This window comes from Bos javanicus, chromosome 1 (assembly GCF_032452875.1).
Source record: "Bos javanicus breed banteng chromosome 1, ARS-OSU_banteng_1.0, whole genome shotgun sequence".
Taxonomy (NCBI): domain Eukaryota; kingdom Metazoa; phylum Chordata; class Mammalia; order Artiodactyla; family Bovidae; genus Bos; species Bos javanicus.
In genome coordinates, this window is record NC_083868.1 from 65,431,919 (window position 1) to 65,448,747 (window position 16,829).

At 45.3% G+C, this 16,829-nt stretch overlaps 1 protein-coding gene across 2 annotated transcripts in view; it reads right to left on the bottom strand.

Annotated features, from left to right (window-relative positions):
- The window catches only part of FSTL1 (follistatin like 1), a 56,201-nt gene extending 40,993 nt beyond the window's left edge, over positions 1 to 15,208 (bottom strand). The window contains exons 1-2 of one of the 2 annotated variants that reach the window (XM_061400126.1): positions 15,055 to 15,208; positions 14,837 to 14,893 (exon numbers count right to left, since the gene is read on the bottom strand). In XM_061400126.1, coding sequence (XP_061256110.1) covers positions 14,837 to 14,893; positions 15,055 to 15,057 — 60 coding nt within the window. In that variant the 5' untranslated portion in view covers positions 15,058 to 15,208. The remainder of the gene's footprint in view (positions 1 to 14,836; positions 14,894 to 15,054) is intronic. The other variant, XM_061400223.1, reaches the window with a different exon arrangement.
- Positions 15,209 to 16,829: the final 1,621 nt, after the last annotated feature.

Consider the following 16,829-nt stretch of genomic DNA (forward strand, 5'->3'; position numbering starts at 1 on the left):
AGGGGTAGGGAGAACAAAGCACAAATGAACAGATTTCCTCAAAGATTCTTAGGACTCCGAGGAGAAGCCAAGTGAATTTCCTGCTTCTGATGTAGACCTCTGTCTGCTCCAATTAATTGTAGCATTGCAATTATAGCACATGGTGAAGACCCAAGGATGGGAATGCCCTTGGGAGAGTGAAGGTGAACGTTCTGAGCACTTGTGAATCCTGCCTCCATTTCCAAGCAGGTTTTGTGAGCTGGGCCGGGTCACCCAGAAGCCACACCTGGGTCCTCTTGACAGGGACCCTGACAATGAAGGGGACTCTGGTTATGTCTGAGTCTCAGCTCAGTGAGGGCATCTGGAATCCTGCTTCAAAAGTTTTAGCTGCTCTAATAGAAATTCCACACTGGTGTGTCAATTTTTCACTAACATCTACATGAGCCAGGTATGCTGGTGAGTCACCAGGAATTTTAAGTTCTCCATCATTTTATTTTTCTCTGTTGCAAATGTTATGCTATAAACTTGGGTCCTTGTCCATAACTGAAAATATTCCTAGTTAGTATAACCCTGAGGGGAACTAGTAGGACATGCTAGCCATAGGATTTGAGAAGAAAAACATTCTTCTTATTCCTGGAATGAGGTAGGGAATGAATGAATGAATGACATATATTAAGTTAATGTTCATTAACAAGCAAACTTCACAACCACAAGTACTGATCTATATCCCTAGATTCAGATAGAAATCAGGACAGTGTAACAGAAGTTAAATACCAAACTAGAACAAACATAGCAATCGAATTAAGGGAAATTTAGTAACATATATCCTTCTTTTCATTAGTTTCCACAGGAATTTGTTTTTGTGAGGGGAGTGTATTTGAACTATAAGTAGATGGTCACATTCTCCAAGTAGTGAAACTTAAGTCAATTAAGCAGTAAAATTTATGTGTGTGTCTGTGTATATAGTCTACCCTGGAGCACAGCCAATTTCAATTCAATTCTGACACTACAAGTGGCCTTATTAGGAAAGCCACAGACAACACTGGGCTGGTCCCCCCTTCAGAACCAAAAGTCAGCACAATTTAGCATACTGAGATTGTGTAGTGGGATTCAGGAACTAGAGGGCAGTTAAAGCACCAGGCATTAAGCAGGACTGAAACATTTGCATTGGCCTCTGCTTCCTTACTGGGTTCACCTTCTCAGGTCACTCGATTTAACCACCGAGGTCAAGGCCAAAGGAGCAGTGCCCTCAGCTGTAACAAGAGCCCTGAACTGATCTAGAGAGAAGGCATGGGGACCCAGGCAGGAACTTCATCAGTTCCTGTTGAGGAAACCCAGGATCTGGTCATGGGCCAGGCAACATGGTGAGAAAGCAAGATGAATTCCAGAAAACAAAATAGTGTTCGTGCAACACTTTCAGACAATGATTTTTGTAAGCCATGAACATTTACGAAGGTCAGAAGGAAGTTTTGTTTTTGTTTTTTTGGTAAGTTCAGCAAAAGCTCAAGTGGCACATTTTGGAATTTCGAGGTCTTTCATTAAAAAAAAAAAAAAAGATTCCTTGCTCAACCCCAAGAGGACCCATCATCCTTCATTTCTTGCCCAGTGTTGTAGAATAGCTACTTTCTAAAGTGGAATAATTAAGTGATTCCTTTCTGTAGAATAAACAGCAGTTGGAATTTCTGGGCATGAAGACTGTTTGGGTGCCACAGGATGTACTGGTTATATTTCAGTCAATGCACACAGGAGGAAGCAAGGGACACAACATGACTTCTGCTTTTACTTGTTCTCTGCTCCCATTCCCTGGCCAGCTTCTCTTTCAAACTCCTCCTCTTTGGGCCATGAGTTAAGAGCTAATCAAATATCCTAACTCCATTAAGTAAATACCGTGACAATCCAACCTAAAACGTCTGCCTTCTTTTATATGGATAGGACTTCAGAGCTGAGTTTGAGAGCTCACCTGCTCTAACCCCCATATTTTATAAATGAGGGGCCCAGTGACTCGCCCAAGTTCACTCAACCAAGGACAGCATAAGGCTCATTACCGGGGTGCCACTGTCAGTCCTGGGTTTGCTCCAGCCCATCTCTGGCCAGTAAATGGAGGCTTACTGGAAGCTGGCTCACATCAGGGATCACTGCAAACCCAGCCACAGCTGCAGCCAGCGCTGCTGATATTTTTTCATCTCTGAACCCCTCAAGACCGCTGAATCCTCATGGTCTCACAAACTCATTCACCTGCTGCTTATATATGCGGCCAGTACCCTGAGACAGTTTAAGGCTAACTAAGAAAATTGGGTGAGGGTGGGGATGAGTGAACAGAGGCAACTGAAGTCAGAGCTGCAGAACTGTGCAGATTGTGCTGCAGAGGCTCACTGCCAAGCAGACACTGTCTAGACTTTAACTGGCCTCTCCAGGGTCGGGGGTGGGGCGGGGAGGACGGGGAGCAAGGCCGGAAAGCCTGCTTGCTTTTTGTTCAGCTAATGCAAACACATGACACAACCTCTGACGGTTCCGGGCTGGGAGTTCACTCTGTCTAAGGCATTTCTTCCTTGGAGCTGGAATTCAGCTGTGGGCTGAGGGAAGTTGTGCTAATCCAGCAATCAGGGGGAAGCTAGGAATGCTTTTCTCAATTCCTGGGGAATCACAGTTCCCCAACTAGATTGAGTTGGACAACAGCCAAAAGCAGCACATTTTTGGTTGCAACAGCAAAAGAGACACTGATGTACAGAACAGTCTTATGGACTCTGTGGGAGAGGGAGAGGGTGGGAAGATTTGGGAGAATGACATTGAAACATGTAAAATATCATGTAAGAAACAAGTTGCCAGTCCAGGTTCGATGCACGATACTGGATGCTTGGGGCTAGTGCACTGGGAGGACCCAGAGGGATGGTATGGGGAGGGAGGAGGGAGGAGGGTTCAGGATGGGGAACACATGTATACCTGTGGCGGATTCATTTTGATATTTGGCAAAACTAATACAATTATGTAAAGTTTAAAAATAAAATAAAATTAAAAAAAAAAGAAAACAAAAAGCAAAAGAAAAAAAAAACAACAGATTTTAAAAAAATTTCCATTTGTATCATCTTAGGTTATCCATAAGGAAAACCCACAAAAACAAAGAACTGGCTTTTGATGGAGGCCAGTTATGAAAACTTTCTAAGACCCTAAAATGATATTGATTTACAAAATGTATGGAGGAGAAATGGCCACCACAGTCCAATAAGCATCACACATCTGAGAGAAAATGGTGGGTTTGGGTAGCTCTGCACATCAGTTAGAAAAACAGTGACCCTCTGGGAGGTCAGAAAAGCCCCAGGACAGGGCATAGAGACTTGTAAGCAGAGCACAGGGTGGGGTCAGCCCAATTTGCCCCCTTGCCCAGCCACTGTTATGCAGTCGACAGTGTGGACAATCATACCCAGACACTTCGCTGGAGATTTACAGCTCTCTTGCCAATTGGTCTTATTCAGTGTGGAATAGTTCTGAATACATCTGAAGGACAAGGACACTGCTATAAAGCATCTCCTGACCATTATGCAGCAAGCGCTCTGATGGGACATCTACACTTCACTGTGGTTCAAAGAAGCACCTGGACGTGAACCAAGTCGAGGCCATGTCTATGCTGACGTGGCTAGAATGACCATGACCAGGCCTGAAACATTGATCCAGGCACTTGTAGCTGATAGAGTGTGAAATGGTAAATGACAGAGCTTGGGCAGCTGTTTTTGAGTTCAAGTTACCTAGAGAAAAGGTCTTTGCTTTGTTTTCAAAGTCACTTTCATAAATAAAACTAAGACGACCTTAAGCACACTTGAACACAGAGTATTTGCATTGAGAATTGAAGTCCTGGATTTGTATCCTGGCTTTACTATTTATTTACTAGGTGGCTGATTTGGAGTAACTAACTGAATCCTCTGAGCTACGGTTTCTTCTCTGATAAATGAAGAGTATAGTAACAGCATCATCATATTGTGAGCATTAAATAAGGCTCTTTGTGTCTCCCTGCTGTTGTCTGGCTAACAGCACTCATATTTGGGGCTCAGCTTGGGGACACACCCTCTCTGAGGCCTTCCTGCAACCCCCAGTGATGGGTTAGGTTGTCAGCCCTGTCCTAGCACTTACCACAGTGTGTCACCCTGTCAGCCTCCCCTACTAGCCTGCAAGCTCCTTGGAGACAGGTCTGTGTCTTAGTCACCAGCACTAACTCAAGAGTGCCATAGAGAACAGGCTTGTGATACTTTCTACTTGCCTTCCTTGAGTTTACTCGGAGAAATGTTACTTTGTCCCAGATGGATGAAGCAAAATAATGCATCAAGATTGTGTGCGGTTTTCTTTCTGTATGAGATGTGAGCCTGGTGCTCTGTGCATGTTTTGGCAGCTCCTAAGGCAGCCCAAACACTCCACGATGACCTCTCTGTTATGGTGGATGAAGGAGATGAGAAAGAAGAGGAAAGACAAGAAAGGAGGGGAAAAGATGAAGTGAGCAACACAGGGAGCAATAAAGAGACAGGCTCCGGGGCCTGGGAACCGGCAACCACGTGAAGCTGCAGTCAGGGCTGGCTGCCAGACACAGCAGTGCCCAGCAGAGGATTCAAGTTTGTGTGCAAAACACTGCAGCGCTGCCTTGGTTCCCAAACAGACAAATCAGCCTGCTCCAGCAACACTGCCTACCCTGTCTTTGAGAGAAGGTATTTATTTTTCAAACAGTGAAGGCAAAGGGTTCTATTTTCTAAACCCCAAATTTAGCATCTGTGGCCTGGGAACAGGCCGTGCTATGGGGACTACAGCAAGAACATATGTAAATGACAAATCCCACAAAAAACGGAAGATATCTGGTGGCCACCTCCATATGTCAGAAGGTGGGACACAGGAAAACAACTGGATCTGCAAAAATTCCACAGGAGTTTTATTACCTCTTTTTTTGCCTTTTCTCGCTCTTCTTCCCTTTCCAGTTCTCTGCCTTATTCACTGTCTTCAGAGAGAACCTGTGCTGGCTTACACAGCTCACTGCCTGCGCAAAGGAGGTTGATGAGTCCTTAACTCTTTTCTCAGAGGAACGATAGAACCGTGGCTCTACAGAGGACATGCTGGAAGTCTGAAGGCAAGACTGGCTAAGTCTAAGTGGAGGCAGGGTTCTGATATGAACTCTGGGTGACAAAGCATCCACTGAAATAAATGCTCTAGTTGTCTTTTAAAAGGTGATCCTTAATCCCTGGAAAGAGTAAAGGAGGCAAGGGGAATTCTGCCAGCCATGAGCACATGCGAGTATGCAAACACACACACACACAACACACACATACACAGCTGTGAAGTTCTTTCAATAAGTAGAGATGCCACAAGGTTGATAATAATAGCTAACTATTTACTGCACTCTATGTGCCAAACCACTCTTCTAATTGGTTTACATGGAACAGCTGGATTCTCACAGCTAACTTATGGGGTGAATACTCCATATTAAGCCCATTTTATAGATGAGGAAAGAGAGCCAGAAGGTCAAGTAACTTCCCCAGGTTCACAGAGCTAATAAGGCCTAGGATTTAAACTCAGGTAATATAGCTTCAGGGTTCCCCAAGGGGTGCTAGTGGTAAAGAACCCACCTGCCAATGCAGGAGATGGAAGAGAGGTGGGTTCCATCCCTGGGTCCAGAAGATCCCTTGGAGGAGGGCATGGCAACCCACTCCATTATTCTTGCCTGGAGAATCCCCATGGACAGAGGAGCCTCGCAGGCTACAGTCCAAAGGGTCGCAAACAGTCGGACACTACTGAAACGACTTAGCAGAGCACAGTACAATATAGCCTCAAAGCCTGAGTGCTACACCATTATGCTATACTTCCCCTCAAGGATAAATCAGTAAACAGAGTAATAACCTGAGCTAGGGCACAGGCGGTACAAATGGAGACAATACCTTGTGAATGTCAATGTGTAAACTGAGAATTCTCTCATTGAAATCATGAGTCAAAAACATTCTGGGAAGGGGCACTTCAGTTTTGCAAATGTTTGGCGTTGACTGTGTGCTATGAGGAGAAGGCTTTTCTATCTAATTGATTGACTGGCAGGAGAGATGGCCATTTTACAAATGAGGAAAGTGAGCTCAGGGAGGTTAAGTAACTTGCTCATGGTTTCACAGCTCAGCAAGGCCAGAATTCAAACCCGGTTCATTACCTCAAAGCGCTTGCTCTTAACTGAAGCTGCAAGTCAGAGATATTAATTAGGTGGCTTTAAAATGGTAATATCAGCAAGAAAGGGGAAGAGCAGGACTTCTAAGTCAAGGACTCTTTCATTATTTTATAAGGTTCTTTTCAATCACAAGGAGTTTTGTAACAGGATCCACATAAAAGATAAAACTTGAAAACACCCAGATACAAGAACGAGAGAAGAGAATGAAGAAAGGAGCTCAGTGGAAGGCTCAAGTGACAGGAAAATGGGAAATAAAAGCACCAGCCCTCAAGCAACAGACAATTTCAGATGAAGTTCCACACAAAAAGCTGCCACCTACTGGATAGACTGGTCAAGCGGGCTAGGTGAACAAGCTGAAAATGGCCCCAGCAGCTCTGCTGGAGCCTCTTAAATTCTGAGAAGGCATCCATCCCACAGCTGCATTGCAAAGACTTCTGCACCAGCAGCAGGAGACGAGGAAGGAGGCGGTGTGGCTCCCTAATGGCCAGGTCCATTTGAGCTGTACAGTAGCTATGGTGGTAGCAGCTACTTCAGAATAGGGACCAAAATGGTATTGCTTTTTAGTTCCACACTATTCTTAATAGAAGCATATGTGCAGACTGACTGGCATAATGCCTGGCACTGCTGTAGGAGATCAATAAATTATATTCATTTACTATCATTGAAGGGCAGAATGACAGACTGTGAGGAAAAAGGCAAATTTTGACTCAGACTCAGGATTTTATCCTTGAATACAATAAAAGGTAGACAACAGAGACATTTTCCCCACCTCAAGCCAATTCAAGCCAATATCCCATGCCACACACATTATAAACCGTGCGTGCATCATATCAGGCTTTTGCCATGTGTCACATGACTTGTTTTGGCAACAGCTTAGTTGGTCATATATAGTGTCTGGGATTATACAGGAAACATTTTAAAGGTCATAAATTCAGACAATCCTGGGAACAGCTTACTGGTGATGGCTTCCAAATAAGCATATAAAAAGTCTGTGAAGAGATTACATGGAAATTCTCCAACCATAGCAGAAAATGCAGATTTACAGGATATATTTTGTACTCCAACTACCCAAAGAGCTTTCCATTAGCATGTTCTTGCCAGGCGGCTGTTATCTATGACAACAGCAGTTCTTAGAGCCTTAGCAAGAGCAACTATTTATTCCACCAGAAGAGCCAAGACAACTCTCATATTTTTGTTGATGGCCAATGTTAAAAAGTTTGCCTTAGGTTTTAAGATGCTCGGATTCATCTAAAGAACTCAGAAGCTTGAGCTAGGAACAAACTACTGTTTTCCTGACATTTTCATCCATTTCATTTGCAACCCTAGGTCTATCACCCCATGTTGTCTTTGTTTCACACAGTCCCTAACTCTGCCTTCTAAATCATCTTAATTCTGGCTAAAGACATAGCGCTATCTGGATTGACTTCCAAACTGGATTGACTTTTCCAACAGAAAAAGCAAGTATCTTTTTATCTCACACACAGACTAATGGATTGCTAGTGGCTACCTAGAGCACTGGGGCTTCCCTGGTGGCTCAGTGGTTAAGAATCTGCCTGCCAAGGCAAGAGATGCAGGAAATGCGGGTCTGATCCCTGGGTCAGGAAGATCCTCTGGAGGAGAAAATGGCAACCCACTCCAGTATTCTTGCCTGGAAAAATCCCATGGACAGAGGAACCTGGCCGGCTACAGTCCATGTAGTCACAAAGAGTCTGACAGGACAGAGAGACTGAGCACACACACGTACACTGCATTCCTGAGAAGGATTTTCTAACTTTCTCCAGCCTCAGAAGGGAGAATTCTATGATTGATTAGCAAGGTCTGTCGTAGGTAAGGGAGAAGGTAGTGGTGACACACACATCATGTTTGTTTCATCTCTGCAGGCGATCTATCCTACTGTTGCTCTGCTTAGTCTCCCAGTTGTGTTGGATTCTTTGTGACCCCGTGGACTGTAGCCTGCCAGGCTCCTCTGTCCGTGGGGATTTTCCAGGCAAGAATACTGGAGTGGGTTACCATGCCCTCCTCCAGGGGATCTACCCAACCCAGGGACTGAATCCAGATTTCCCACACTGCAGGCGGATACTTTACTGTCTGAACCACTAGGGAAGCCCCTTATCCTAGTGTTGGGAGGTACTAATTTTCATTACCTGTAGGGTCTAGTATGCACATCACATACATCTGTTAACTGACTGATAATTTCTCTAAAAGGAGGGATGAAAGGCTAGTTTAAGTTTAGGTGGTAGAAGTACAGGCAACTTTATTCTTTGCTCTAGTTTTTTCTATATTCCTGAGCTTCTTATTAACATATTTCTGTATTTTATCAGAAAATAATACTACTTTTTTATTTAAATAAAATAGGATGTATTAGGAGGATAAATTCCTCTTGGAAAATGTGAGATGTCACAAGAATCCTCATGATGGCTTTTAAGACATTTTGTTATCAGTTCAGTTCAGTTGCTCAGTCGTGTCCGACTCTTTGCGACCACTTAAATCGCAGCACGCCAGGCCTCCCTGTCCATCACCATCTCCCGCAGTTCACTCAAACTCACGTCCGTCAAGTCGGTGATGCCATCAGCCATCTCATCCTCTGTTGTCCCCTTTTCCTCCGGCCCCCAATCCCTCCCAGTATCAGATTCTTTTCCAGTGAGTCAACTTTTCGCATGAGGTGGCCAAAGTACTTGAGTTTCAGCTTTAGCATCATCATTCCTTCCAAAGAACACCCAGGGTACTTCTCTATAAATTTTTACATAGGTGTGAGCATAGAGCATTGGAGTGGGAATTGTTCTGCTTTTTAATTTAAATCACAATAATTTGCTAGAGCCTTAAATTTTTGTAAACATAACTTTTACTGGCATATATTGCTGTTAACTCTTAACTCTTCTCTTATAGTAGGTTTAAAGTTTTTAGCTTTCAGAATTAATGTGATAGGCATCTTATGTGGAGTCCCTTTAAAAACAATACTGGCCAGGGCAAAGTGGTCAAAGGGAATTACTTGAGTTTCTATCCTTGGTTTAGTTTCTCAATGTAGATTATATTGAGCCCTGGAATATCTATTGGCAAAACAGTCAAGTCAGCTCCCCCAAAGCCTATACAAAGTTTGCTAAAATGAATTCATGTCAACAAAGACTGTATTCAACTGTGTTTGTTATGTTTTTGTAGTTAACAAGGAAAACAATTTCCTATTGAAAGCACTGTTACCTGTCAGTTAAAATGTTTAATATCCAAATCTCATATGGAGAGGGTTCGTTTACCTTTTCATTAATTATTAAAGGTACATTTAATTCATTGTTAAAACATGAATTAAAACCTGCCAAAAAACTTGTTAGTAGGGCCAGACATTAAGAGATTGGACTAAAAAAAAAAAAAAAAGAGATTGGACTAATTAAATGATAATGATCATCAAGTGATGAAATGTAACCTTGATCATATCTATTCCTCACTTTTTTCATTGTAACTGTTTCCACACACCCCGCATTTATGGCCTCCTTACTGCATCAATTCCCTCAGTCTTGATTGGATAGTGGCTACATGTGTATATTCATATGTAAAATTCTTCAAGTGATACATTAAAAATGTGTGCACTGTATTAATGTAAAGGAACTTTAAAAATCAAGGTATGTCCTCTGTTAATGTAAAAAAAAAAGCAATAATAATAATAGTGAAGATACTTGTTCATCAGGTAGTAATAATCTTACGTATTTTAGCTGCCATCGTTTAAATCTCCTGGCGCACCATTAGATTGTAAGCAACCTGAGGTCAGAGACCATGTCCTGTACTTCATCCACGACTCTGCCCTGTGTAGGGCATGCTCAGCCTTCAGCAGGGAATACTGCCTGATGGGCACCGGGAAGGCAAGGTCTGCGCTGTTGATGACTCACTCCTAGAGAAAGCATCCCACACCAAAGTCACGCGTGACAGAAGATGGCACCTTAAGAGAAAAGTATACATTTGACCTGCAGGACATCAGTCACCTAGCTTAAAAATGAACCCATCTAAAGATAAGTTGTTTTTTAATCCTATAATATCTGGTGTCCTTAAGCTAATACTATTTGTGGCTACTAGAAATTTCTGTCTGGATGTCCATTTATTTAAAAGGAGTAGGAAGAAGACACCATGACATTTTCAATTCTCTGTGTGTGACCACTGGCATTTACAGGTCATCCTTTACTTTCTCTGTTCTCCTGGAAACATCTATCTTCTTGCCTCACTGAATTTGAAGACTTTATTTCCTTCTTCAAGATATTACATTCATAGCAGCCATGCCCCCACCTCACAGCTCCTCCCAAACTTGTTCCTCTGAGCTTGAGAATTGACCCCTGCTTTCTGTTTTCCAATCCAGAGACTTCTATGGGAATTGTGACATGTTCCTTCTAAAGATGTTTTCGGTATCCAAGGCTTCAATTTGCAGGGTGCTTGTCCCTCTGTTTTGGCTATTCAGCAGAGTCCCTGCTATATTTTAACATCCCATTTTCTAACAATGACCTCCAGAATCACAGCAAGGAGTTTCTTTGCCAAAGGATAAACAAACAAGAGATTATTTTAGTGGTCAATATACAAGATAGATATCAAAATCCTAGCTTTTCCTGTAGAAAATGTGGGGAAAAAAGTCATACCTTGGCCCACCTGAATCCACTATTAGAATAATTCTCAAGAATATAAGGGAGATCTCACATTGGCCAATAATACCCCTGCTGCTGCTAAGTCACGTCAGTCATGTCCAACTCTGTGCGACCCCATAGATGGCAGCCCACCAGGCTCCCCCATCCCTGGGATTCTCCAGGCAAGAACACTGGAGTGGGTTGCCATTTCCTTCTCCAATGCATGAAAGTGAAAGTGAAAGTGAAGTCACTCAGTCGCATCCAACTCATCGAGACCCCATGGACTGCAGCCTACCAGGCTCCTCTGTCCATGGGAGTTTGCAGGCAAGAGTACTGGAGTGGGTCACCAGTGCCTTCTCCAAACAATACCCCTAGTGGTTGATTAACTGTATGTTGATAATAGGGTATGAAGGAGGTAAGAAATCTGGCTTCAGAGGAACAATGCACTAATAATCTTCTTGCCTATCTGTACAATTGTTGTTATTCTTGTCACTATTACCTTAAGCGATGCACTCACAGTTCACGGGTTAAGCATCCCCTCCCTGGAATAAGTGTTCTGATTTGTGAATCAGTCACCTGTACTTGTGACTTATCATGTGACCTGTGAATTTATAGACCTGGAATGTTGGAAATCAGAGTGCCAGCAGACATAACCACCAGCAGAGAGTGGAGTGTGCTTGGGCACTTGCCAAGGCTGCCTTCTGGAAGCAGGCAGTTGAGCCACAGGGTCCCCTCCAGCCTATGGTGTTGGACTCAGACCCACCCACTAAGACTCCAGGGCACAAGCACTAATACCTGACTTCTCAACCTTTCCCAGCCTCTACTATCCACACTTCCCAGTGAATTGTAGTAATTCTCACTGGGAGAGGGGGTGGTGAGGGAGAGTGAGCAGGTCCATACAGCCCCCTCCCAAAAGGTTCTGAAAAGAGGTTAGTTTGCTCTGTGCTGCCACTCCCCAGTCCTCATCCATAGCAGACACATCAGGAGACATGTGCCAACACCCCCTTTAAGAAGACTCTAATGAGCACATGGGAGTGAGCTCAGCTGAATGGGATGGAATTTTGATGGAGGCTGCCTGAAGTATTGAGACAGAAAGACAGAGAGGAAGCAATCAAAAAAGCAACCCTGAGGTGCCAATAAGAGACCATGGAAAACATTCAAAACAGAACACTTTGTTTAACGAGATTTGCTAATAGTTTCTTGAATCCAACCAAACAGGATTTTTACAGACTGACACTGATAATCAAGACAACTACCTTTTCTCAAGCTTGGCACTTGACTTCTTCAAATATCAACATAATTTGTTGTACAATCACATGCTTTAAAAATATGCCGAATTGAATCCTTGTGCTTATACTAAATCAAAAAGGAGCAAGAAAACTCTTTGTTTTTTAAATTTCATTTTAAAAGCTCAACAATATTTGTACAATTTTAGCCCTAAAGACTACTAAAGTGGATATCAATAAAGACAGTAAATTATTTGGCTTTGTTTGCTATATGTTATTATAGCTAACAAGGAAAAAAATTTCTACTGCAAGCACCATTAACTACATGATAAAATGCTGAAAGTAATATCTAAACTGCTAACGCTAATTTATCTTTTCATTAATAATTTAAGGTATGTTATTATTAAAACGTGGATTAAAGACTTGCCAAATGTTACCAGGTCCAGACACCAAGAGATTGTACTCATTAAAAAATAATCCTTAATAATCTGGGGTCATGAAATGAAACCTACATCATACCTGCTCTTCACATACCTTGAGTTCACAGCCTTCTTTCTGCACCACTCCTTTCCTCAGTTTTCATGGCTCAGCACTTCTTGATTTTGCCTCTCTGCCCTCAGATTTTGCCTTGGGAATTCTGTGAGAGTATTTTCTGCTCTTCCACCTCAAGCAGGAAATTGCTGCAGAGGGAACTTCCTATGAGGGCTAAGCTTTTCCCTGCAATGCACTGGGGGGAGGGGGTGTAGTACAAACAGCTTCTGAGAATAGATCCCAGACCTTGGGCTACACAGCCTTGTGACAAGTGAACCTATGGCCCCCTCACTCCTCACACTTGCATTCCAGTTCACAGAGCGATTTCACACACTAGCTGGCAATTCCTAAACCTGCAGTAAAACAAATCAGGGATTCTCCTCAACCATCAATGGACTGTGGCTTTTGCCTTTTGAGGGCAACAGCAGGGATGCCAGGGTGTTCCTTAGCTAGGACTAAATCAGCCAGTGAAGAAGGGTCCTCCCTCAAACTCAAACCCTGGAAAACAAAATGCATGAGAAACTGATCTGGAGTTCAAGATGAGCTCTGCCGGTGGAAAGAGCTGGGTTCAGATCCTTCTTCAGAACTAACTAGCTGTGTGTGACCCTGGGCAGGTTACCTAATCTCCTGGAACCCGTTTCTTCCCCTGTAAAATGTGGATAACAAAAGTGACCCTACAAGGTTCTGGGAAGCTTTAAATAAAATGATGTATGCAGCCCAACCAAGGTCTGCTTTATGCCAAGAAGTACATGGCAAATATGAAGTCCTTGTGGGAGGGAGTGGTTAAAAGCCTGGGGTGTGATGCCAGACTGTCTTCAAATCTCACTTCTACCATTTAACAATTTAGGACTCTAGATGAATAATGTGACCTTTCTGACTTAGTCTCCCCATCATTCAAATGAAGTTTTATTACAACACAAGTAGATATCCAAAAGAATTAGCTCTTTTTAATTTAATATAGTATTAGTTGCTCAGTCGTGTCCGACTCTTTCTGACGCCATGGACTATAGTCTGCCAGGCTTCTCTGTCTATGGGATTCCCCAGGCCAGAATACTGGAGTGGGTTGCCATTTCCTTCTCCAGGGACTCTTCCCAAACCAGGAATCGAACCCAGGTCTTCTGCACAGTAGGCAGAATCTTCACTGTGTGAGCTTCCAGGGAAGCCTGACTTTTAATTTCATTGTGAGTAAAAACAGCTCCTATTTCCAGATCAACCAACAATGTAGTAGTGAATTAAATGAGAGTTCAGTATAATGTGCATATTTTTTTAAATCGTGAAGACCTTGCAGGCTTTTATGACTTTTCTGGGCAGAAAAGCTGTGATGCTAAGGGTGGGGCTAAACTGTAATATGAAGAAAAAAATTCAAAGAGGGAGAATAACCACCCACCAGGGAACTATTTCTTTTGTAATGTACATTCCATTTCTTCTCCCTCATGCTTTTTAATTCCTTCCACATTTCCTGCCATAATTATCAAATGTTTGGTTTCTGACCTCACTTTTCTGGAGACTAGAGCCCAGGGAACTTAGAATTGTTTATTTTCTGTCCATAAACCTTTGAGTTAATGTAGGGGCTTGTGAGTGAAGGGTTTGTTGGTTTGTTTGTAGTGTTTCAGGAAGGTCACTGGAGTTGAAAAGAAAACATTACCCCAAAAGCGCTGAAATACTTTGACTGGAAACGCGGAGCCCTCAAAGAGCTGAGCAACGGATTGCTCATACTTGCGCAATGCCCAGTTTAGGAAAAAAACCGAGATTTTTAAAAGGCCGTTATTTGGCTCTGATAGTAACACAAAGTCCCAGGGCACTTTACAAAGAAAGAAAAAAAAATCAGAGAATCATAATCTTACTCTATAAAAGAGAAAAAAAAAAATATATATATATATATATCCCGCCCTAAAAGAAGAATCTCTTGAGCTCCTCGGACCACCCCCCATCCCCCAGGAGACAGACTCGGAAGGGAGAAGGCTCCAACTATTCTCAGATTCCTCTCAAGTGAAGGAAAGAACTCAAGCGCCTTTTTGAACTCGGCTCCTGCTCGTGTCGCCGCCTCTGTCCCAATCGGCCCTGCTCGTCCTCACTCCCCCTCCCCACTCTCCCTCCATATTAGCCTTGGTGGGGCTCCAGCTTACGGCCCAAACTACTTTTCCTGATTTTTCAGGTTTAAGTTTCCTAAGTAGCATTTCTGCTCCGAGCGCCCCCTCACCCGGCGGATGGAAACTCCCAGTCCGACCCGGGGAGAGCATCCCCGGGGACGCACGCACCGCCCGCGCCACGCGCAGACCCCAGTAGCCCCGGCGCCCGAGTTCGGACCGGCTCAGAGGCTCACCTACCTCGGCGTGGACCCAGGCGACCGCCACCAGCGCGAGCGCAAGCCAGCGTCTCCACATCTGCGGAAGAGAGAAGAGCCAGACTGAAGGCTCCGGGCCCCGTGCCGACCCCGGAAACTTCCTCGGGTCCCGGCCGCTCGCCCCCTCCGCCCGGCCACCGTCGGCCGCTCAGAGGGGTCGCACCAGTGCGCTCGGCTTCGCGCCACGCACCCCACTCTCACCATGGTCCCGTCCCGGTCTCCGGAGGGCGCGGGGCAGGCGGCTGCAGCGAGCTCTAAGGGAAGGTGGGAGCTTCGCGGATCGCCAGCCTCAGAGGAAATCCGACCTGGGCTCGCCGCCCCTTAAGACCCCTCCTTCCCGACAGCCTGCCCCCCAGCTCCTCCCCATTCTCCTCCCCCTTCTGCAGCAGCGGCCCCAGCGGCTCAGGCTCCGCTCCCTCCTCCCAATCCCTAGCTACCTCGAGCCCGCGAGCGTCCGAGCGCTGCTGAGCCCCTTTTCCCACCAGGCCCCTAGTTTAGCACCTTTCTGACTCCCAGGACGTGGAGACAGAGTCGGGGGGTTGTCCTGGGGGGGGGGGGCCCTGCAACAAAGCGAGTGTGGAAGGGGGAGCCTAAACCCCACCCCCGGGAGGGGCCGGTGGCTTGCGGCAGCTCGGGCTGGCTGCGGGCGCGGGCTGGCTGCGGCGGTGGCCAGGTGGGGGGGTGCTGGGGAGGACCCCGGCTCTGACGGGCGGCAGGAACCTGGAGGGAAAAAACCCTGCGGCGTGGGGAGCTGGAGTCGCCCCCTACAGCTGATAGAGGGACCCCTGCAGCCCGTGGTCCGAGGCGTCACTGTCGCCAGAGCATGAGGAAGGGAACTCAGGGCCCAGAAGACACAGGCCAGCCTGAAGAAAGCTGCTTTGGGTCCAGCTGTGGATTTCCTGGGGGGCGGGACAGGGGAGGGAGGTGGAAGCCATCCTCCTCTGCTGACAAGATCCTGATTCCAACCTTTTGCCAGCCGCCTCATCCTGCCCTTCCCTTCAGTCCAGGAGCGACCCGTGTCCCCTTGCTCTCCTCCCAGCTTCACCTGTGTCCCTATTCCCATCCCTGTCATCCCGAGTCCTCTCCATGTTCATGCTTCACATCTCCACCGCTACCCAGAGGCTTTCAAATGTGTGCTGCCTCTTTGTCGATGTTGACTCCCCAAAATGCTCCCAACCCTAACTTCTTTCCTAGCCTGTGCCCGGTGTCCTTGGTGCCAAGAACAAGTCCACTTGAGACCTCAGATTTAAGGTGCCCAAGGCTGAGACCTGGACGTTCGTTGGAAGGGCTGATGTTGAAGCTGAAACTCCAATAGTTTTGCCACCTGATGCGAAGAGCTGACTCATTGGAAAAGACCCTGATGCTGGGAAAGATTGAGGGCAGGAAGAGAAGGGGACGACGAGGATGAGATGGTTGGATGGCATCACCGACTCGATGGACATGGGTTTGGGTGGACTCCGGGAGTTGGTGATGGACAGGGAGGCCTGGCATGCTGTGGTTTATGGGGTCGCAAAGAGTCGGACATGACTGAGCAACTGAACTGAACTGAAGGCTGAGACCCACTTCTCACCAGCTCTGGGCGTGCTCATCTACGTTTTTCTGAGTGGTGCCTGAAAAAGGTATCTCCACTTCTCAGACCCCAGTTGTGACCATATCCTGGCACTTTCCCCTTGATCTCTCCTGTTTGTCCTTTCACCCCAGTTCACATTTCCACTTCCCTGGACCAGACCTTCATCCTTCCTCACTCAGGAATTCTAGAAACCACTTCTGGTTGCCCTTCAGCTCCTGGTTTTCCTCCCCTGGCCTTCACTGCAGCCCATTGATAATAAGGCAATGGATATTGCCATATAGAGATATCTATATAAGCAATAGAGATATCTACATAAACACTGTCTTCCTCATGCTCTTTCCCTGCTCAGAAACTTGAGCACTCTTCCCACATCAAAAGCAAAACTCTTTCTTGTAAGTCATCCATC